Source organism: Ambystoma mexicanum, chromosome 12, assembly GCF_040938575.1.
Source record: "Ambystoma mexicanum isolate Mex_15411 chromosome 12, UKY_AmexF1_1, whole genome shotgun sequence".
In the NCBI taxonomy this organism is placed as follows: Eukaryota; Metazoa; Chordata; class Amphibia; order Caudata; family Ambystomatidae; genus Ambystoma; species Ambystoma mexicanum.
The window spans coordinates 668,524,041-668,543,122 of NC_090936.1; the positions used below are offsets into that span (position 1 = coordinate 668,524,041).

The 19,082-nt window shown below is 42.5% G+C and overlaps 1 protein-coding gene across 50 annotated transcripts in view; it reads right to left on the minus strand.

The window, feature by feature from the left end:
* LOC138513982 (mucin-19) overlaps positions 1-19,082 on the minus strand; it is a 1,848,798-nt gene that overhangs the window by 1,397,995 nt on the left and 431,721 nt on the right. For all 50 annotated transcript variants that reach the window (XM_069629210.1, XM_069629207.1, XM_069629194.1 and 47 more), the window contains exon 27: positions 1,842-1,956. In XM_069629210.1, coding sequence (XP_069485311.1) covers positions 1,842-1,956 — 115 coding nt within the window. The remainder of the gene's footprint in view (positions 1-1,841; positions 1,957-19,082) is intronic.

Consider the following 19,082-nt stretch of genomic DNA (forward strand, 5'->3'; position numbering starts at 1 on the left):
CTAAACTCTGTTCTGGCTGCAGTAAGCAAAAGCACCCAGTAGGGGGCTTTTGCTGCTTGATTAGTGCCGCCAGAGCAGAGCGTAATATGCACAGAGGAGGCTGCATCAAATCACAAAATGGATGCCCCCAAGTAAACACTTTGAGAATCTTTTGCTCAAAATTTTACATAGGAACTTTCTTTAAAAAAATGTTTAATAAATGTTTGATTATTGCCCATCATTTAAAACAATAACATTTTTGAGCGCACTATTCCTTTAAGAGAGATTAAGTTTAAATGTTCAGTTCCTGCATTCACTCTATGCTGAATGCATTATTCTAAAATGTTTGCACATTTCACCCTCATCTTGCAGTTCCAAGTGGATTATGTACAGTAGTAAAAAATACTGCTAAAGCACAACTTTTAGATTGCATCGAATAATAATTACGTATCATTCTCTGCAATACATTTCCAATGGGGTGAGAATGTGGGCAGATGGCCACTCTTTCACGCACATTCGGGGGGAGGGGACCTCCTGGACTGAAGGTGAGCGCTTACAGTTCTCATTACTGCAGGAACAGTAATTGGACCATCTACAATGTTTAGCTTGACATGTTGGGTGGAGGTAAAAATTGGATGCATTTTCTGATGACATTCCACCTGATAATCAGGTCGTAGCTGCCGCCTGTGGTATTCCATAGGAATATTGGTGAGGGCTAAATATACCCCTGACCCTGTAATGTGGCGGGTGGTAACGCAGACTGCAATTGAACATTTTACCTATTTTTAATTTTCGCTTTTAAGTGACGCTCATTCACCACCTATATGCCAAAACGTTTGCATTAGAGTACAGCTAGGAGGGATTTGAGATATACGGATGGACACAATACTTGTAGGTGTTGTTTTGTTATTTACCCACCCCTTGACGTTCCATGTCCAGACTAATACCTCTGCCTTTTCATAAGCACCTCCCACCCAAAACTCATTTTCCTGGGATCGCTTTGAGCTAGCTTTATGAGGCAGTAACATCAAATGTGTGCTTGAAAAGCCTGCAGTGTTATTTCAAAGTAGCCTCCCAAGAGTTCATGGCTTAATTGATATTCTAAATGTTCATCTGGTGTAGTGTAATTAAAATGTCTTAATCAAGTGTGCCTTCAGCAGCAGTAAGCATGTCCTTCACTTAAGCCTTGTTAAAATCAAGCATTGACAAAGCCAACAGTTTTGCTTCTTTGCATACGTATTAGAGAGGCATGCGCCAGGCGCTACTATTATAGGCTGAGTTTATCGCACCATTTTGCAGGTGGTACTATTTATGGCCAGTTAGTGTCATTACAACAGGGTCTGGCAAACACCCAATCCCATGTCTACACAAAAGCCAAAACTGTTGGCATGGCAATGCACTCTAGCATGCGAGTAGGAAAAGTGTTCTAAATGGAATCAATAAGTTTACATTTCTAGAAAATGTTTTTTGTAACCTTTCATCGTAATTCCTACAACTATTGTGTCTTATAGCGATGGCCTGTGGACAGGGTGGCCATAATATATTCATTGAATGCAAGATCCATTGTAACATCGAAGAGCTTGAATAAACAGCAGGGTTGCGAAAAGGTTCTTCTTTGCATCCAACTGCGACTTTTAAAGTTACAATTATCAAAGTTCAATTAAAATGCTCCTCCTAGCTAACGTCAGTATGGCTATTAAGGTGTAATGTGTTGACGGACTAGTTAGCATAAGATAGACAAATGGCCGCCCCGATAGGCCATGCATCACGTAGGCAAGTGTAAGGAAGACAAGTGGACAGTGCATTTAAAGTCAAGAGTGGTGCATTACGCACAAGAAAGGGCCAACTCCAACGGTACTTACAGTGACGGATTGGGGGGTCCACATCAACTCCAGGATGGGTCTGCGACTGGTCACTCTTTTGTAGATGCCACACTTCGTCATTCGGAGGATCTTGTTAGAAAACGACGACTCCGCCCTGCGAATAAACACAACGTTGACAATGAGCTTCAGGTACATGCATGTTTTGACTTTTTAAACTGTTCAGTTCTTTCTTAGAAGGAACCTGCCATTTTGATAACAAGGCAGCATTTTCTGCCTGCACTTGCTACAGGCTTTACGGTAACCCACTCGGTGCTTAATCCTCGACCGTGAATCATTGTTAAATTTTTAAATTAGTATATATTTTCTTGTCAGGGCTGAGGAATTACACTCTGTAGAGAATAGCAGGTTGAAACGCAGTGAGACATTCTGATCATGTATTAGACAGGTTGTCACATGAAACACCCAGCATAGTTACATAATATTTAGATGGCGTGTGGTCACTGCCATGACTTCTGGCCTGCTCTTCCTTGTCCTGCTACCTACTTCATTGAAGTGTGGCTGATCCTTCCTCTAAGCTCACTATGTATTCTTCCTATCTACTCCTCACCCTGTCCAGACCGACCTCTTCATAATGTAAGCCAGCAATGGGACAGGAAGGTGCAGGAGTCTGAGTAATAGAGATCACTATACATAACATAAACATTACCTTTGCACCACACTTCTTTGGCCCCTTACTTCACTGAAGGAATACCAAAGAGTAAAATATATCAAGCCGCATTATTGATATTATTATTATGGAGTTTAGGGAGCATGCGCTAGCTTTGGGAAGCAACAAAGCGCGTAACCAGTTATATGGAGAAGTGCACAGTGAGAGAAACAAAGATACAATGGAGCAGGGAGCTAACGACTGTGGATGGAGGACAATATGGCAGCAAGGGATCTACAAGCAACCAGGGGAGGAAACAGGGGGAGCAGAACACCCAGTCGCAGGTTGAGTGGGTGCTACAAAAGATGTACACTTTAATTAGTACATAAAATATTAGCACGCAAACGTTACTGATTGGAGCATTGATCTCAAACCCTGTTCTTGAAAGAGACGCCAGTATCGCTCCCAAATCGCAATTTATAAGAAGACACAAAAGACACAAAGATATTGGAAGAAGCACAAGTAGCTGCCCTGTACATGCTTGTAACACTTTACACCTGTCTAAGGGGCAGCCAGTCTCCTAGTGGAGCTCCTCTGCATTTATGGAGTACGAGGGACACAAGCAGCCTTGGTAGCTTCCATGAACACCGAACTAAGCTGTCCGTTCAAAGAGGGGATGGAAGATGGCAGACCTAGATAATCGGGTCCATACATCCCACAAATCCGTGGACGCTTGTTGACATAACCCTTGCATTTAGCCATACACCCTAAGTGTTCATGCAAAACTCTGGTAGCTGCCCCCTGAAATTGCAAAGTTGAGACCGTTAGACACCTCAGAAAACTGTGAGGCAGAAAAGAAAAACCTGGAGTTGGTCAAAGGAGACAGATTTTCCCCCTCATATCATTGCTGAAAGGATGGTGAATGCCTATTGTGGGCAGGTAAGATAGAAGGACAACAAACCTGCTGGGCTACAATGCTACCTCCTGGCTAGCTGTTGTCATTAGAGGCCCTTCATCATCTTCCAGACTGGTAGATACAGCTGAGAATACATTTTCTCCATGACAGATAGGAACTCTAGCAGGCAAGAAAGTCAGGAGAATCCATTTCCACGGCCGGCGCTAAGCGTGTGCAGCATGTGCAGCGGGATGCAGCTGCACTTGGCCCTGCGCAGAGGGTGCTGTTGGCTCCCTCTTCTTGCAGGCTGCAGCGTGGGTCGCGTGCTCACAGTACCACGCTGCAGCATGCATGATTATGGGGACACTTACCGGAATATCTTTTTCAAAAGCTGCTGTTATTTTTTGCTTCTTCTGGTGAGGAAACTTGTCACCGGACAAATGCCCCCCCTCCGAGCGGCCCAAAAGGCCTGTAACAGTGCTGATGGTATTCTTTCCTAAAGCAGCGCGTTTCAAGTGGGTTCGATTTAGTAGTGATGGCCTATTTAAGAGAACGTGCTAAGAACTGCAATGGGACATTTTTATTTTGAAAGCACATGCAAAGCAGCAGTTAGCTACCTAAAATCTGCGCCTTCCTCCAGCACAATTAAACATATTGCAAAAAAAAAGTTTGAGCTATTTGCCTTATTTTCATATGTTTATATTTATAAAGCAAAAAATCATTTAAGTAGAATGTAACATTTTCCTCACATTATTTACTTTACTTTATTGCACTTATATAGCGCACTAATAAACCCATAGGCGTGGGGGCGAATACAGTACAAACACCATAGATACAAACAATTTAACAGATAACATAAAAAGAACCCTGGGCAAGAATGTGACAGTGATCAAAGAAAATGCTAAGCATAATCATAAGCAAAAAAGAGAGAACTCAAATTCGGTAAAAACATGCTAAGGAGAAGACATGTATGAAAGACTCAGTCAAATAAAATACTTCAGAGAATCAAATTACACTTAGACGACCCTCTAGGAAAGTATCCACACAATCTTAGGAAAGCAGACAGAGAGCTGGCCCCACAACCCACAAGGACACAATCAGTGTTTGGCTGCGAGCACCAGTCTCTGAAGTTCAGCCTGAAGAGAATTTTCAGATCAGATAATCTGGCCACGCCCGACCCAGTTCTCTGTCTAAGCAAAGCTAACACCTTATTACGCAAGGCTTCTCTGGACTCATGCCCCTCAGCCTTGCAAATGTTAGTGATTTGCACATTCCTCTGGTCCATGATAAAAGCATGTATACTCGTATCCTCAATTTTAGGCATGTGCAGCTTACTGCAACGCAAATACTGCGAGGATTCCATCTTAAATGTGCCTTTTGTCGTTGTATGGTTTAAGACCTTTTTGATCCAAGGTAGGTGCTTGATGAGGAGGATATAGATCCTGTTCATGGTATATCATGTCTATATTAGAAGATGCTGCCCTTTAATTTGAAGCCATTATTGTCCTAGTGGACACCAATGGCCCACCACTGGCGAGAACAGTTTGTGAAGCTTGATCCAACATCTCATTTGGTATGTTGACTTGACAGGAAATGTCCAATTTAGATGATTGTAACCCAAGGACAGAACTGTAGGAACCGATCGTTTGTGAAGCAGTATTGGCAGTGGGAGGGCAAAAGTGTGACATCCACTAATTTAAAGCTTTCACCAGTACGCCAAGGTCGAAGGGGCTAGTGCATAAGGTTAACTCCTTAGCAATACTGGCCATAAAACATGGCCATTGAGAAAGAGCTGTAAGCTCTGATTGAGAAGGAATAGGCCTGAACCCTCCTAGTAGAGCCACAGCAGGTGTTATGTAATGATCCATAATCTACCTGTATGTTTCTCGAACCCATCAAGGAAGGAGGACACCATAGGGGCTGACTCTATGGCATCACTATTATCAGGTCTAGGTACACTCTCAAAGGAGACAAATTCTCTGGTATCGGACATTGCTGGCAGAATATCAAGATCTTTGATTAAGCTTTTACAAATAGAAGCAGGGATCTCTGCTTTATGCATTTCCGGGTCAGAGTTGTTAACTTGTAGTCTCAGTCTCCTGCGAGAACTGAGAGCTAAGACCTCCGGACACGGTCTATATGAAACATGCAAGCGAACCATGAATATTTGCCCAGGATGTGACAAGAGTGGTTGTCACTCTGGAGATTGGAGGGGATATTTTCTCTGGTTCTAGCCCTGTACTGATTTTCAGGGCACAAGTTGATACATGTGAGTGGACAGTGTCTGCCCACTTTTTTCAATGGGTGGACGCAACCCCTGTTTGTTTTTGGGGCCAAAATTTTAAAAAAGAGTTTGCTTGCTCAAGTGTTCAGCTACTAGGATTTCACACCAGGTTGTCATGTTTCCAATTCAGATGCTTACCCACAAGAACACATAAAAGTGCTATTAAAGTACACATCTCATGTTTGGATTTTGTTTCCTTTGGAATATTTTATTATTTTTAATTTTTAATTTAAAGTGGTTCATATTGGTTATACATTTTGACAACCTTTAACCACCATAAACCACAAGATAAAAAAAAATACAAATAATATAACTTCATATACCGTATACAGTCCACATGTGCGGGAGAGGATAGTTGACTAATTCTTCCTTTGCTCTTCAAGTTTTTTTTTGATCACCATTAAAAATTTGACCAGGGTCAAAATTATGGGCGTCTTCTCTCCTGAGAGCAGAATTTTCCACCAGACTTCTCTGGTTCTCTGGCCATATTTAGTGATCACCTCCAACATTAGTTTTCTTCTTTGTTGGTCCAAAGCTCGGCAGTCCATCACCAGGTGTTCTGTTGATTCTTTTGAATCTTCAGCTTGGCACAATCTACAAATCAACGTATTACTATCTGCTTTGCCCCAATTTCTTGTCAGCTTATTTTGAAATAAGTTCAAACGAAACCGAAAGAACTGATCCCTAAAGAACCAGTTTAGGAAAACTTGCAGGTACTTTGGTAGGGTGTTTAGTTTCCTGCTTTCCTCCAATGATTTCCCATAGATTCTGTATTTCTATCTTTCGGGTTGTGTCTGAATCCAATCCTGGGTGAACAGTTTCTTCTTAGTTTTATCTGGGTTATCAATGAGAGATTGTGGTGATTCCTCTATACTGGCTAAGAGTATTTTACATTTACCCTCCCATTTTAACAACACAGGCTCCTTTTGGTCCCTTAGTGCTTTTTTCAGGCATGAGAAACCTCCTTTCACCTCGTTTTGAATGCATTTCCTAAAAAATGTCAGTGTTTTCCATTCAGCTAATGCCCTTAGCAATTTGAGACCGCGTTCCATCCTCACAGCCTGTATTGGGTTGCTTGTGGGAATGTTCAATACCCTTTTCCAGAAGGCACCTTCTATTTTTGCCCAGTTCCCTGGATTCAAATGAAGGTAGCCCTCAGCTCCGTAAGTTAGAATGGCCGACACTTTGGAACGGTAAAATCTAATCAGTGGAATCATTGAGTAGCCACCATATTTTTTAAGTAGAATCTTCCCTTGGTCTGCTAGATTCCGTGCTTTCTTACAAGGCTCTAGCAGCTCATTATATTTTATACATTGTTGGGCTTACGAGGTGGGCACCTTTTATACTTTTCTATGGTAGTTATTGGAAATTCTCCCCTTTAATTTTTTTGAAAGGCCAGTGCTTATTTGACTTGTGCACAAGGGGGGAGGTGAAACTAAATGTGTATATATCCCTTTATGATATGTTCACTGTATTTGCTTATATTCTTGGGTGCCAGCTTTTGATTTTTGCTATGGGGCAGATATTTCCACGCTGAGTGACGCGAGGGAGCTGTACCCATGCCCAGGTCAAAACGGCACCTTTTTACAGCACAATTTGCAGCAGCAATAGGAAAAAAGCCATATGATTAACAGAAGGGTCTAAACATTTAACATCTCAGCAACAGTCACCTAACCTGCTGAATTGCCTTTGCAGCATTCTGCTATAGGATACCCTTCTACTACTGCACCCGCAAAGCAGATTTGTCCTGCCACCCCCCTCCAATCAAGAGTCAGGTGGTCCATTAATGAGGCTTCCTTCCCATTTTGAAGTGAGCAGCACTTTCTAATTTTGCAAGATGCATGTTAACACGTCACCAAGCCTGAACTCAGGAGAGGAGACAGACACCCTGGCACAACTAGTGATTTAGATGAGCATGGTAAGGCGAATGAGTAAGCTCTATGCTCCCATGTACTCAGTGCCTAGGCATATATTATTGATCCCTGTTAATTTTATTAACATTTGAAGACCTGAAAAATTGCATTCTTCCCTGCCTCAAGACCTCCCAGGTAAATAGGCTCTATCACACTAAAAGGCAATCCTGCAGTAGACGCAACCTGCCCTGACTGCCCCAGGGCCAATCCCTGCCCCAAAATGACATAATTGGAACCTGCTTGGAGTTTAATACTTTTGACAGCCAAAATAATCCACATTTGTAGCTTCATCAATATAAGCATCTTGCTAGTTTGGACAATTTGGCCAAATATATACATATCACAAATAAAAACAATAGGGTAAACGCCTGCAAAAACAGCAGTTAACTTTTGTTAGCAAAACACAATCACCATATTTCTGCAATGCCTTCCATAGTAGATGGTGTTTTCAAGCAAAGGTTTCTAAAAGACCTTTTACAAACAATATTTCTACCATTTACTTCTAGGAAGAGATGTGTTCAAGTTTCTAAATTGCAGACTGATCTCAAATCCGTGCTTCTTCACTTCACCGTAGCGTGTCCTCCCGGCCAAATCCTTTTATCTCACTATGCCTTATCTGCCAAAATTAAAAGGCTATATAAGGTACTTGGCTCACACTGTCTGCTGCTTCAAAAAAAAGCCTGACTCCTGATATTGCCACATACGTAACTATTAACAGTGACACTTCATATACTGGATGTCAGTTTATTTGTCTCCTGCCTTACTCATGGCAAGGTGTTTTTAATTTAACTTCCAATTATATCTCTGCGTATTGAAGACTCATTCTATAATATCATTTTCTGTAATATCACTGATGTTACCATTTATATAAATAAGGGAGCACCAGGGTCCTACAAATCCTAGGGTCGGCCCTGCTTCTAAAGCTGCTCTTAAGTGAAAGCATGGGGGGCCTTTGGGGATAGAGCGGGCAGCCATGCACGGCGAGACTCAAACTGTATCAAACATGCTGTGGCGCAAGACCATTGAGCAGATCGGCTCTAGTCCCCCCAGGGCCCCTGACATTTTGGGCTATGTTGTTTCGACCTGGCTGACCAACAGAGCCGTGGGCGGACAGTACAGGACACAGATGTTAAACGGCACCTGGGCTTCACTGTTAACAAAGGCCCAGCAATTACTAATGTAAAGCATTTAATTGTTAGCACCTGCAGTCATATGCCTACATTTTTATGCAATTGAGATTGTGATGTGGGGTTAGTACTTGCATGCCAGGGGGCGGTGATTGGAAGGGCGGGTGGACAGGAGACCGCTCATTCTCACAGCAGTCCTTAAGTATGTGGTTTCAGATGTGAAGGAGTTAACCGCCTGTTACATTGAAGCTGCACCAAAATCGTCTCATTAGAATGCGTAAAGAAGTTAGATGCCCCCACACAAGTAAGTTTGCTTCCTCACAAGTTTGCCCCCCCACAGTCTCTGAATTTAGCCGGTCTCCCAACATTTGAAGGGTAAGCCTCCCTCCAAAATGTTATCCTAGATGCACCCCTGCAAAAATGTTACAGTTTTGCCTGCGCCGCTGTCGATATGTCACGTGATGTGGCAAGCTCCATTTTAGAAGTTTAATTCTGTAATTAAATCAAAATAACGTATGCAGTGAATGTAGCTCTGTCGGATAAGGTTCCAACTGCAGAGATCTCTAGCCTGCAGGCCACATGTCTGAATCTCAGTGTGGCTGACTCTGCATTTTACTGATAAATGAACTACCTCTGAGCTGCTTTTGGATGCCCTTTGATTTGAGGGATATATACATTAAACAAACATGTTATTTTTATGATGGCAATAAAGCAAGGGAGAAAGTGTTGTGAGCTCAATCAATAGACAGACAAGGTGGGGAAGGTGCTTGTCCCTACACCAGTTAAAATTCTGCAGGTACAGTTTTGGGAACACAACTTGGCAGCACTGAACACGATTCTTTCAAAAATACCCAACGAAACAGTCATATTTTTAGACGCTGCAATTATAAATAGACTGCGACAGTGCCAGTACTAGCCCCAGCACATGTTGGGGTGATCATCGGCTCCAAACAACAGTGCAGGCCTGCCCCCCTTCCAACCATTCAGGATGACAGGCTGTTGACAATGTGGGCAGTTGAATGAAGATTTGGATTTTGACTTCGAGACATTGATCCTGGGAGAAGAAAAGATATTGGAGGACTTATGTCACCACCACATAACTTGGATTTTAAAAGGGGCTTTAGTGGCAAAAAAACAAATTTGCGAAATTGGAAGTCAAATGGATTTCTGACATTGAACTCTTGGGTGGAAGAAATGTTTTCAATTTGCAATATTGAAAAACTGGTTTTATCAATGGAGAAAAAGGAAGCCCTGTTTCAGAAAATGTGGGGGGCCTTTTTGAATTTGGATCTAGACTGAGCATATGCCATAAAGAGAAGTTAGAAGATATACACATTTACCATTTCCTGTATATTTATATATATGCATATGTATGTATGTATATATTAGCTGAAATTATTTATATCAGACTAATGTGTTTTATAATGTATAAGGAAGTGTGTGTTTTTTTCCCTAGGTCTTAGGTTTGGACTTTATTTTGTAGGTTAATTGATTGGGGGAAGCGTTTTGGTGTAATTATTGTTGAATTTTAGTGAATTTCAGTTGTTTATGTTGAAGTTATTGTGTGTTTGCTTGTTTGATGGAACATTTGAATAAAATGGTTTTAAAAAAAAGACAATGTGGGCAACCCAGGTAGGCATTCATCTCCAAATCCCATAATCCCGACATGGGGAAAGCGAATAGAAGTTACTAAGAGCACTATTTACATCACTGGAACTTGACAATAGGGTATATATATATATATATATATATATATATATATATATATATATATATATATATATAGATATAGGTGTATATATAGTTTTAATTGTGTTACCATTTCTTCGCTGCTGCCTGCATACGCAGTGGTCATTGTCTTGTGATGTCACTTCCTGTGATGTCATCAAATGCAAATTAGGGCCCCCACACTTAATTTTCAGCACTTGGCCCCACACATCCTAGTGCCAGCCCTGTCCATTCCTTCCCCACCCCCATAACTATGAGCAGGCAAAACTCGCATTTGTTGGCATCAAGCATCAAGGCATTATGGCACCTGTGAGCAATGCCTTCCTCTTGATCCTTACCAGGAACCTGGAGATTAAGCTGCAAGGGAGGAAATTCAGCAATAATTATTCAAAGTCAAGGGAAGGACAAAACACCTGTACCCCAGACCACTTGATTAAAGTATCTTCGAAGTGTTAAACTTCTTCAGGAAATAAAGTGGTCTGTCACTGGTTTGCCAAACCTTAATAAATACTGATCTGGATAGGAAAATATCCTCACAACATGGAAACAGATCTTTGAGGTGGTCAACCTCTGTGTTTTTAATACCACATTAAGTATCACCTCCAGGGATAAAAGATGTCTCTTTGCTTAACCGGTCAGTGCTATTGCCACCTGATTCAAAGTTTGAGAACTTGTGTTCCCTCTCTGTTATCCATGGCCACTTGGTTGTCTGTCCTGATCTTGGCTGCCTGATCTTTGAGAATGTGGGAGAAATGGAGAAGAATTTTCTGTATGGCTACCAAATCCTGCAATTGGAGGACTATCACACTTGCACTCTCATCACACTTCTCTGGCTCTGAAAGGCAAAAGGGTGTCTCCCTACAACCGTTCATGGCTCTTGTCATCACAAAGTAATGGGGAAGAGAGTGGGAACACCCCTAACCAAATTGCCCCAATTTACCATCAAACATTTAAAAATCTAACTAAAGACCTGGTCTTGCCAACACTGAATACCATGCCGAAGTCCAGACGAAAGAACAGGAAGAACAGAAGATTCGATCCCTGGATGGTTAACGAAATGTGGAAGCACCTTATCAGGGATGCGTTCTCTCATCATAAGAGAAAGCAAGAAGACAAGAAAGAGGAACAATGAAGTTACAAAATGTGTGCATTAACCCTGGGATTCATATTGTGACAAATCTGGACAATTCGTTCCTTCTCCCCAAAAGGGAGCACCCCCTTTGAGGCTAGTGAGTTGACCCTATGGGTTTGGGCAAGTGGAACCTCACTGGGAGTGACTCCCCTCTTGGGGACAAGGATCCCTATTCCGGTAAGAAACTCCCTGTCCAGAGCACGTTATCTGTCTAATTGGGAATCGAAAAGACTATTGATAACCTTGTTTCACATTCCCCAAATAGTGACATTTCTTCACTCTCTTTGACTTCAGGTAATGACGGATCTCACCTGAACTCCAGCAATCATCCTTTTTTAAATACCGTTTTGGATCCTCCCAATAGTGACATTTCCTCAATTTCTTTGGCTTCAGGTTATGCTGGATCTTACCCGAACGCCACAGTCAAAGAAGGGTTTGTGGTGATGTACATAAAAGCACAAGGAACTTTGAATCAGGGAGAAACTCCTACGCTGGGAGAAGGAAGACTCCTACGCAGAGGTGAGCCTCTGACAAGAAGACATCCTGAAGGGACAGAGCCATGCTAGACTGCGGAGACAGTGGTAGCATGGGGAGGTAGCAAACCGCTAGCCAGATGCCGGAAAGTTTGGCGCCCTGACCGACAGAGAAATCAAGAAAGACAGATATGGAAAAACAACCGTCTTACCCAGTGGCGTGACCACACAGAAGTCTTGGAGGACCGGGGGCCCGTTAAACAATGCTGAGACCAGACCGCAGTGGAGAGCCTGGAAACCAGAGCTTCACACGACAAGCGTACTAGCTTCAGAGCCAAGCAGCAGAAGGGAAGCAAATGATCCCAAGGATATAACGATGTTGAGAGGGGCGAACAGAGACATTTGATGCTGGGAAAGCCACACATGTTACGGGAGCCTGATAAACCCAAGCAGGCAGATGCCCTACCCAAATCAAGTTGAAGTAAGACCATTAGAGGGTCAGAGGGCTTCAGAGAGCCCCACGAAACCAAGAGAGATTCGAGGCTGAAAAGCCACAAAGGTAATGGGAGCTTCTTAAACCAAGCGGGCAGACGCCCTACCCAAGTCAAACTGAAGTAAGTCCATTAGAGGGACAGTGAGCTTCGGAGAACCTTGAGAAACCAAGAGAATTCGAGGTAGGGAAAGCCACAAAGGTTACGGGAGCGTGAACATCCCAAGCGGGCAGATGCCCTAGCAAAATCAAGTGGAAGTAAGTCTACAAGAGAGCCAGAGAGCCCAGAGAAACTGAACCGAGACAGAGAGAAACTTAGGCAGTCAGAGGGCCGGAGGTCTTTTGTGAAATTCCTAGACCCAGGCCAACAGGGATTGAGAAAAAGAACTGGAGAGGGAGAACTGGGGGGATTCCAGTGTTTAAGGATAAACCAAGAACAATGTTCAGAACCTAGTCAAATCAGTGGAAGCTGTATGAAATAAAATATTTTCCTGAGAAAAGAGAATGTGCAGAGAGGTTACAAACAGTGTTATGGAACTTTTGTGAACTTTTTATGACAAGGAAAAGAGATCCAAGTGATTGGGCCTGGCCGAAGCCAAAGACAGAGGCCATTGCTCCAGCTTCCTCCTTTTTGTTAAGTTTTCTTAAGATGTAGGGCCAGTAAGCAGAATAAGATTTGGACTCAAGACTAGTATTTTCTGACTTTGATGAGCACCGTCAGTTTTAGTGTTATTAGGCAGACAACATCCCTCATAGCAGTAAGGCTTGGGTGTTTTCCTTTTAGTTTGAATTAAAAAAACATAAAATGGCACAAAGTAGTCTGAGTCCTCCTTCTGGTTCGCCACAATACCCGTAACTTAAAATAGTAGTCTGTCTTTTTTTCCAATGGGATACAGATGGTCTTATCTTACTAAAACCCAGATAGACAACTGAAATGTACATACTCAAACAAGCACTGGCAATGACAGCAACTCTTCCAGGTTACTAAAGAATATGCTAGATTGATCAATGATATAAAACAAGGTGATAAAGTTATTTGTGCAGACACTTAACACAAGGTATGTCCCGGATCCCAGAAAAAGAGGCTTCTACTATTAGGAAATTGTAAATATTAAAAGGTACAAAATATCTAATGGCTCCAGCTTTTGGCTTAGATTGTCTGTAGTCGGATTAAAATCATAATTTCTATTAACTCATATTGAAGAATGACTACAGGCATCCATCTGCATGTTTCAGTCCATAAAGTCACCAAAAGTCATTAAAAGGTTGGAGGAATGGTACTGCTCAGGAAGGTGAAATTCAGAAAATCCCAACAAATTCTAGTGGCACACCAAGATTCCGCTGTTGCAATCTACAATTGAAAAATAAGTGAGGCTGAACAGTTTCATTAAATTACATTGGATTATAAATGGCGGTATGCCAAATTTAAATAGTACCATTGAAATGTAGAGAAATTCAAAGCTTTTTGCTACACGGAAGTTGCAAAATTGTGAATGTATTTTTCAATTACAACACTTGTGGAGTTGCGTGAAAAAATCCTGAAAGAAAATCAAGGAATTTTCATTTAATTTTCAGAGAAATATTCCAGAAACAATCACACCTATATCAATGAAAGGTTAGAATTATCAAAATAGAGAAAAATAAAAAAGTAGATTGGTATTCGCAGTGATCTGCATTACTTCCTGAAGAAATGGGATTGCCCGGTTTTATTGTATATCTTGCCCCTGGTTGCGGTTCTAGGAACTGGGGATGGTTTTGCTGGCCATGGCATCAAAGGCATGTATGTAGGACTTGCTATTTCATCTACTCGCTATTTCATCTCTGGTCAGCATCTCCCTTAGCAACTGCCATTTTGCACACGCTTGCTTATTGGTATAGAGAGATAACATTCCAGAACGCTTGTTGAAGAACATATAAGAGGCAAAATAAGATACCACTGCCCAACATGCACATGTCCGCCTTTCCCAATTCCCAGCCCCACTTCCCTGCCAAATCAGTGGCATGAAAGACACTTCAATGAGAGCTCAATCCCTTCTTCCCTTCAGCAGCAGCTTCTTGAAATGGAAACATCCCCAATATATGTATCTGTTTCTTTTCCCCCTTCCCTTTCTGAATAGTCGCTATAAATGTGTGCTAATAAATATTGCAATGTTAATTTGTACAATTTGTGCATGTCCCTTTTTTTTCTTCGTTTAACAAGGTCATTGTAAGTGAGAAGGGCACAGCAGTAGTGGGGATGAATACAGGTGAGAAAAATGGAGGAGGCGGATGACCGTAGCACCTGGCTGCCCTATGTGCAATCACAAAACAATCATCTGTAGGACGCCAGTACGGGCCACATGTTTGCATGCACACATCCGCCTGGAAATAGTAACAGCAGCATCCGTTTATCTGTGGCACAACTGTGCACATACGTATACCATGCTGTGATGCCTGGTGAACATAACCGAATAAATGTGTGGTATAGTTGTAGTAGCTGAAAGCGTACACCATTGATTTGGGTGTATGCACTACATCCCACCTACTCTATAGTGCTCACAGCAAGTATAGGTAGAAATGTGCAACGTACATGAACCATATGTTTAAGTAGGCCGGGGGTGGGAAACATATCGGTAGTACAACTATACACTTGCGACAAAGTTTAACATGCAATATACGTCCGGCAGACAAGTGTACAAATGGAGAACAATGGCGATGTCACCAGAGTAACGTAGCAATGTTGCACGTCGTCCCTTATTTGGCGGACACGAGCCAGGTCCATACACATCGAAAGAGAACATTTCTCTGCAATGTACGGAGTGTTACAGTGATAGTGAACCCTTACAGCGAGCCTCCACTCTTCCTTCTACATGTAAAAATTGTAGAGAATGAGTTAATGGCACTTTGCGATGTCACATGCTCCACATGAGCCCTATAAAAGAGCACACCCTACAATTGCTCTGTTTGGCTTTCTATACAAGAGCACCAGTGCGCAGTGCTTGAGGCAGAAATAGCTTTCTCACCAAATCTGTGCCTGCAAACAACTTCTCCAAGTAATGGCCACCAGAGCTTCTGCTACTACCTCTGACTCAGAAGCACCCAAACCCTCACCAATGACACCTCCTTCTAAAAGTCCTCAGCAAATGGACAAGCGTCATAATGGGGAGGGACATCGAAAAGGAAACAAGAGTAAAGTAGAAAGAATCCCCATTGCCTACAGCCAGCAGAAGTCCTGGGAGTGGAAACTATTTAGGACCGTTGAAAATGTGCCTAAATCTCATGCTAACCAGGTGCAGTGCACTGAGTGCAATACAGTACTCAGTCGCCGGAAACCTGGCTTTTACAGCTATGACACCACTTCCATGCGGCGACACCTTTAATCGCTCCACCAGGCAGCTATTTGGAGAGTTGTCCCCTTCCAAGCAGGCAGTACGTAATTGTCCACTACAGAATCCTCCGCATCTGCTCCTACCATCACTAGAGAAACTCCAGTGGGCCACCGCCCCCCGCAAGCAACCTTGTGGACATACACAATACAACAGAACCTTACCTTTCAAAGGTCACTTTATTGTGCATATACTGCGATGCGGTACTGTGTAAGGGAGAACATTTTCGAAGTGCTTTTGAGTCAGTGGTCCGGTACCATGGCAAATACTGCCCCTACCCAAGTAAGGGGCACCTTACATCTTCTACTCTCCACTTACCATTTCTTATCCCTGTGGTTGGTACGCTTTGTGAAATCTCCCTTCCACTGCTGTCTTTTCTGGCGTCTCTTATAAGAACATGAAAAATGCTACACAGCCAGAAAGCGGGGTGAACAAAAAGGCTCTTTTCAGAGCCACCAGTGTTCAAAAATAGAACCTCAAATGAAGCATGCAGGTGGTGACGCAGCCTATAAGTGCTGTGTACAAAGATGGCAACAATTAGCAGTGAGACGCCGTCAAAAGCAATGTACGCATTTCCACAAAAAAAGAGCCTTTTTGGTACTATTTGTATTTTAAATGTTACAATCGGGGAAGGACCACTGGGAAAATGCATCCTACACTTGCAGTAAGCGCTATACGGCATTTTGGATATTACGCAGAAAGATCTCTTTGCCAGCATCAGTCAGATGAACTCCATCTGAATGAAAAATGTTCCTACTATGAAAGGTAATGTTTTCATTGTGGAAGGAGAACATGCCAACGTTGCAGAGAAAAGCGCACACAGCCTTGTTCACATTGCACCGCGATTTCTCCATTTGTAGACCACAGAAGGAAGAGCGCAGCCACATCTGCCTCTGGGCAATGCGAGAAAAGATTATGTGTGAATTTGTAAACATTTCCATTAGTTGGCAAAATGCCGCCTTCATTGCAAACTGCAGTGAAATTCCGGTAACATGCCGTCAACTGTTCCCTCCACAATGACCAATAAATGTCTGGATGAGGAAGAGTCACCAAACTAGCACAAAAAGGACCCACATTGACCCACTGCATTGCACGTATTACGTACCAGTGTGTAGCAACATTATTGAAACCAAGGTGTGCTGCTAGTACACAACGCTCTGCGTAGAATTGTACCCAATGTATCCACGAGTCGCCCAACAGCCATATAGTCTGCCTACTTAAGGGCCCACCAATCCCCGTAGCCATGTCCACTCCAATTGGCAAAGAAACGTTATGCCACAATCTGTTCCTACACACCACTCCCACAAATTCATAGTGATCAATCTCAACTTCTGCATAGTCCCATTTCCATTGCACCCACCCTCACAATACCCCGATGTAGCATGTGCTCTCCCCCAAAAGTTGCAGCGTTCGCCAACATATTGCCCTGTGTACGGGCTACACAAACACATTTGAAGTGTAATAAAAAATCGGCGTCTTCGTAGAAGTTATGCAAAGTGTTTATTTCTCATTTTGTTAAAGGGACGTGTCAAGAAACACCTTCTTCTGTGCTCCTTGTTATGGGTTGCTCTCAGCTTGTCCTCTGTATATTACTACATGTGTGTGTGCAGTGTACATATTATGTAGTGCAGCAGATTACTAATTGCAATACAAGAAAAAAATATTCACTGCCTCTAACAAACATCACACTACAAGCACTAACGTTATCATGGCCACAAAACAACATCCTACCATGGAACACAAAAGCATACATACAGGTGAATCGCTCAACTGTAGTCCCGTTTTCATACCAAGCACGTTACGACGAACACCATTTAGCATGTGCGATTTCTCCTACTACAGCGAGGGCCGCTGCCCAGTAGACCAGTTCCAGTCCTTCGTCCCTTTCTAGTAGTCTTTCAGCAGAACTCCCTGATTGGCTACTGTTAAACCAATTACAACCAAGAAGTGTGCATTTAATTCTATCACATCTAATGAACAGTGCGTAACAGCTGTTACTCACGCGGAGGTGACATATCTTCTAAATGAAAAGCACCTCCATGAGAAATTACGAGTGAATGATCTACACGTTCGGCACCCACAAACATCAGCATCACTACCCATCTGCACACCCAGTAGGTATTACTATTTTTTCTACAGTACAGTGCAAACTGTGTTATATGTCCGCATACCTCCCAAATCACACGCTTTTGGCGGCTGTCACCAGCCACTTATGCATCTGTCTCACCCACCAAGCTCCCTAAACGGCCATAACAATCAATGGGCTTCCACACGCCAATTAAGACATCATTTGTTTTCACCCGCCCAAGAGCAATGAAAGGTTGGGAACTATACACCATGCATAGCAACAGAGTACCTAGGTTTAAATCTACATAACATACTAAAAATTTGTACTATTGCGCCTCCCATAACATACCATGAAATTGTTCCTACAGTGGTAGGTGGTGGCAAAGGTTCCATATGGCCGCACCACGCATTGGTAGACGAAAAAGGTTACGGTGTTCTTTTGTTCTGTCTTTTTTACAATTGTTTCCCCCATTACACCACCTCCTAGCACTTTTGTACAAATCACAGACACAACTATCAGGCAGCCTTTCCGACCAAGCTATGCAAACTGCATACATTTCAAGCATAATGACAGTTTCCCCCCATACGTCATACATAAAAACAGCAATTAAGCAATAAAAAAAAGTTATCGCCATGTTCAAAACAGTAACATACGTAAATGTGCATATTCAAATTCAAACCCCTAAGTAATCCCTGCACTCAGGTACTGAGCATACATATGCACAGAACTGCATGCAAATGGAAACCCAAAAACATTGTACTTTCCACTCTGTACATCTTTCCACACATTTGTCTCATCCTCCCACACTGCACAGTACTGCCCTTCATATTGTAGACCTTCCATTCATACAAACACACTTCGTCTTCCTGCCAAGACATCCCCCTACAGTTCTCAATAATGTAATGCACAAATGTAAGCAGTATGTCATTAGCCAACATACTTTCTTACCGTCTTCTTATACAGGAGCAGTATTCACCAGTCTCTGGGAAGCTACTGGAGTGTACACTTCAAAATACAGCCTAGAAGACACCTTCTCTCTGAAATCAATAAAGTACTGTAGCAGCATACTCTTATATGTCTTACTAAAACAGTGCACTAATATTCTAGTGTAGCATATACATGTGTGCCCATCCAGCAGTATGTACTTCATTGTTACTAA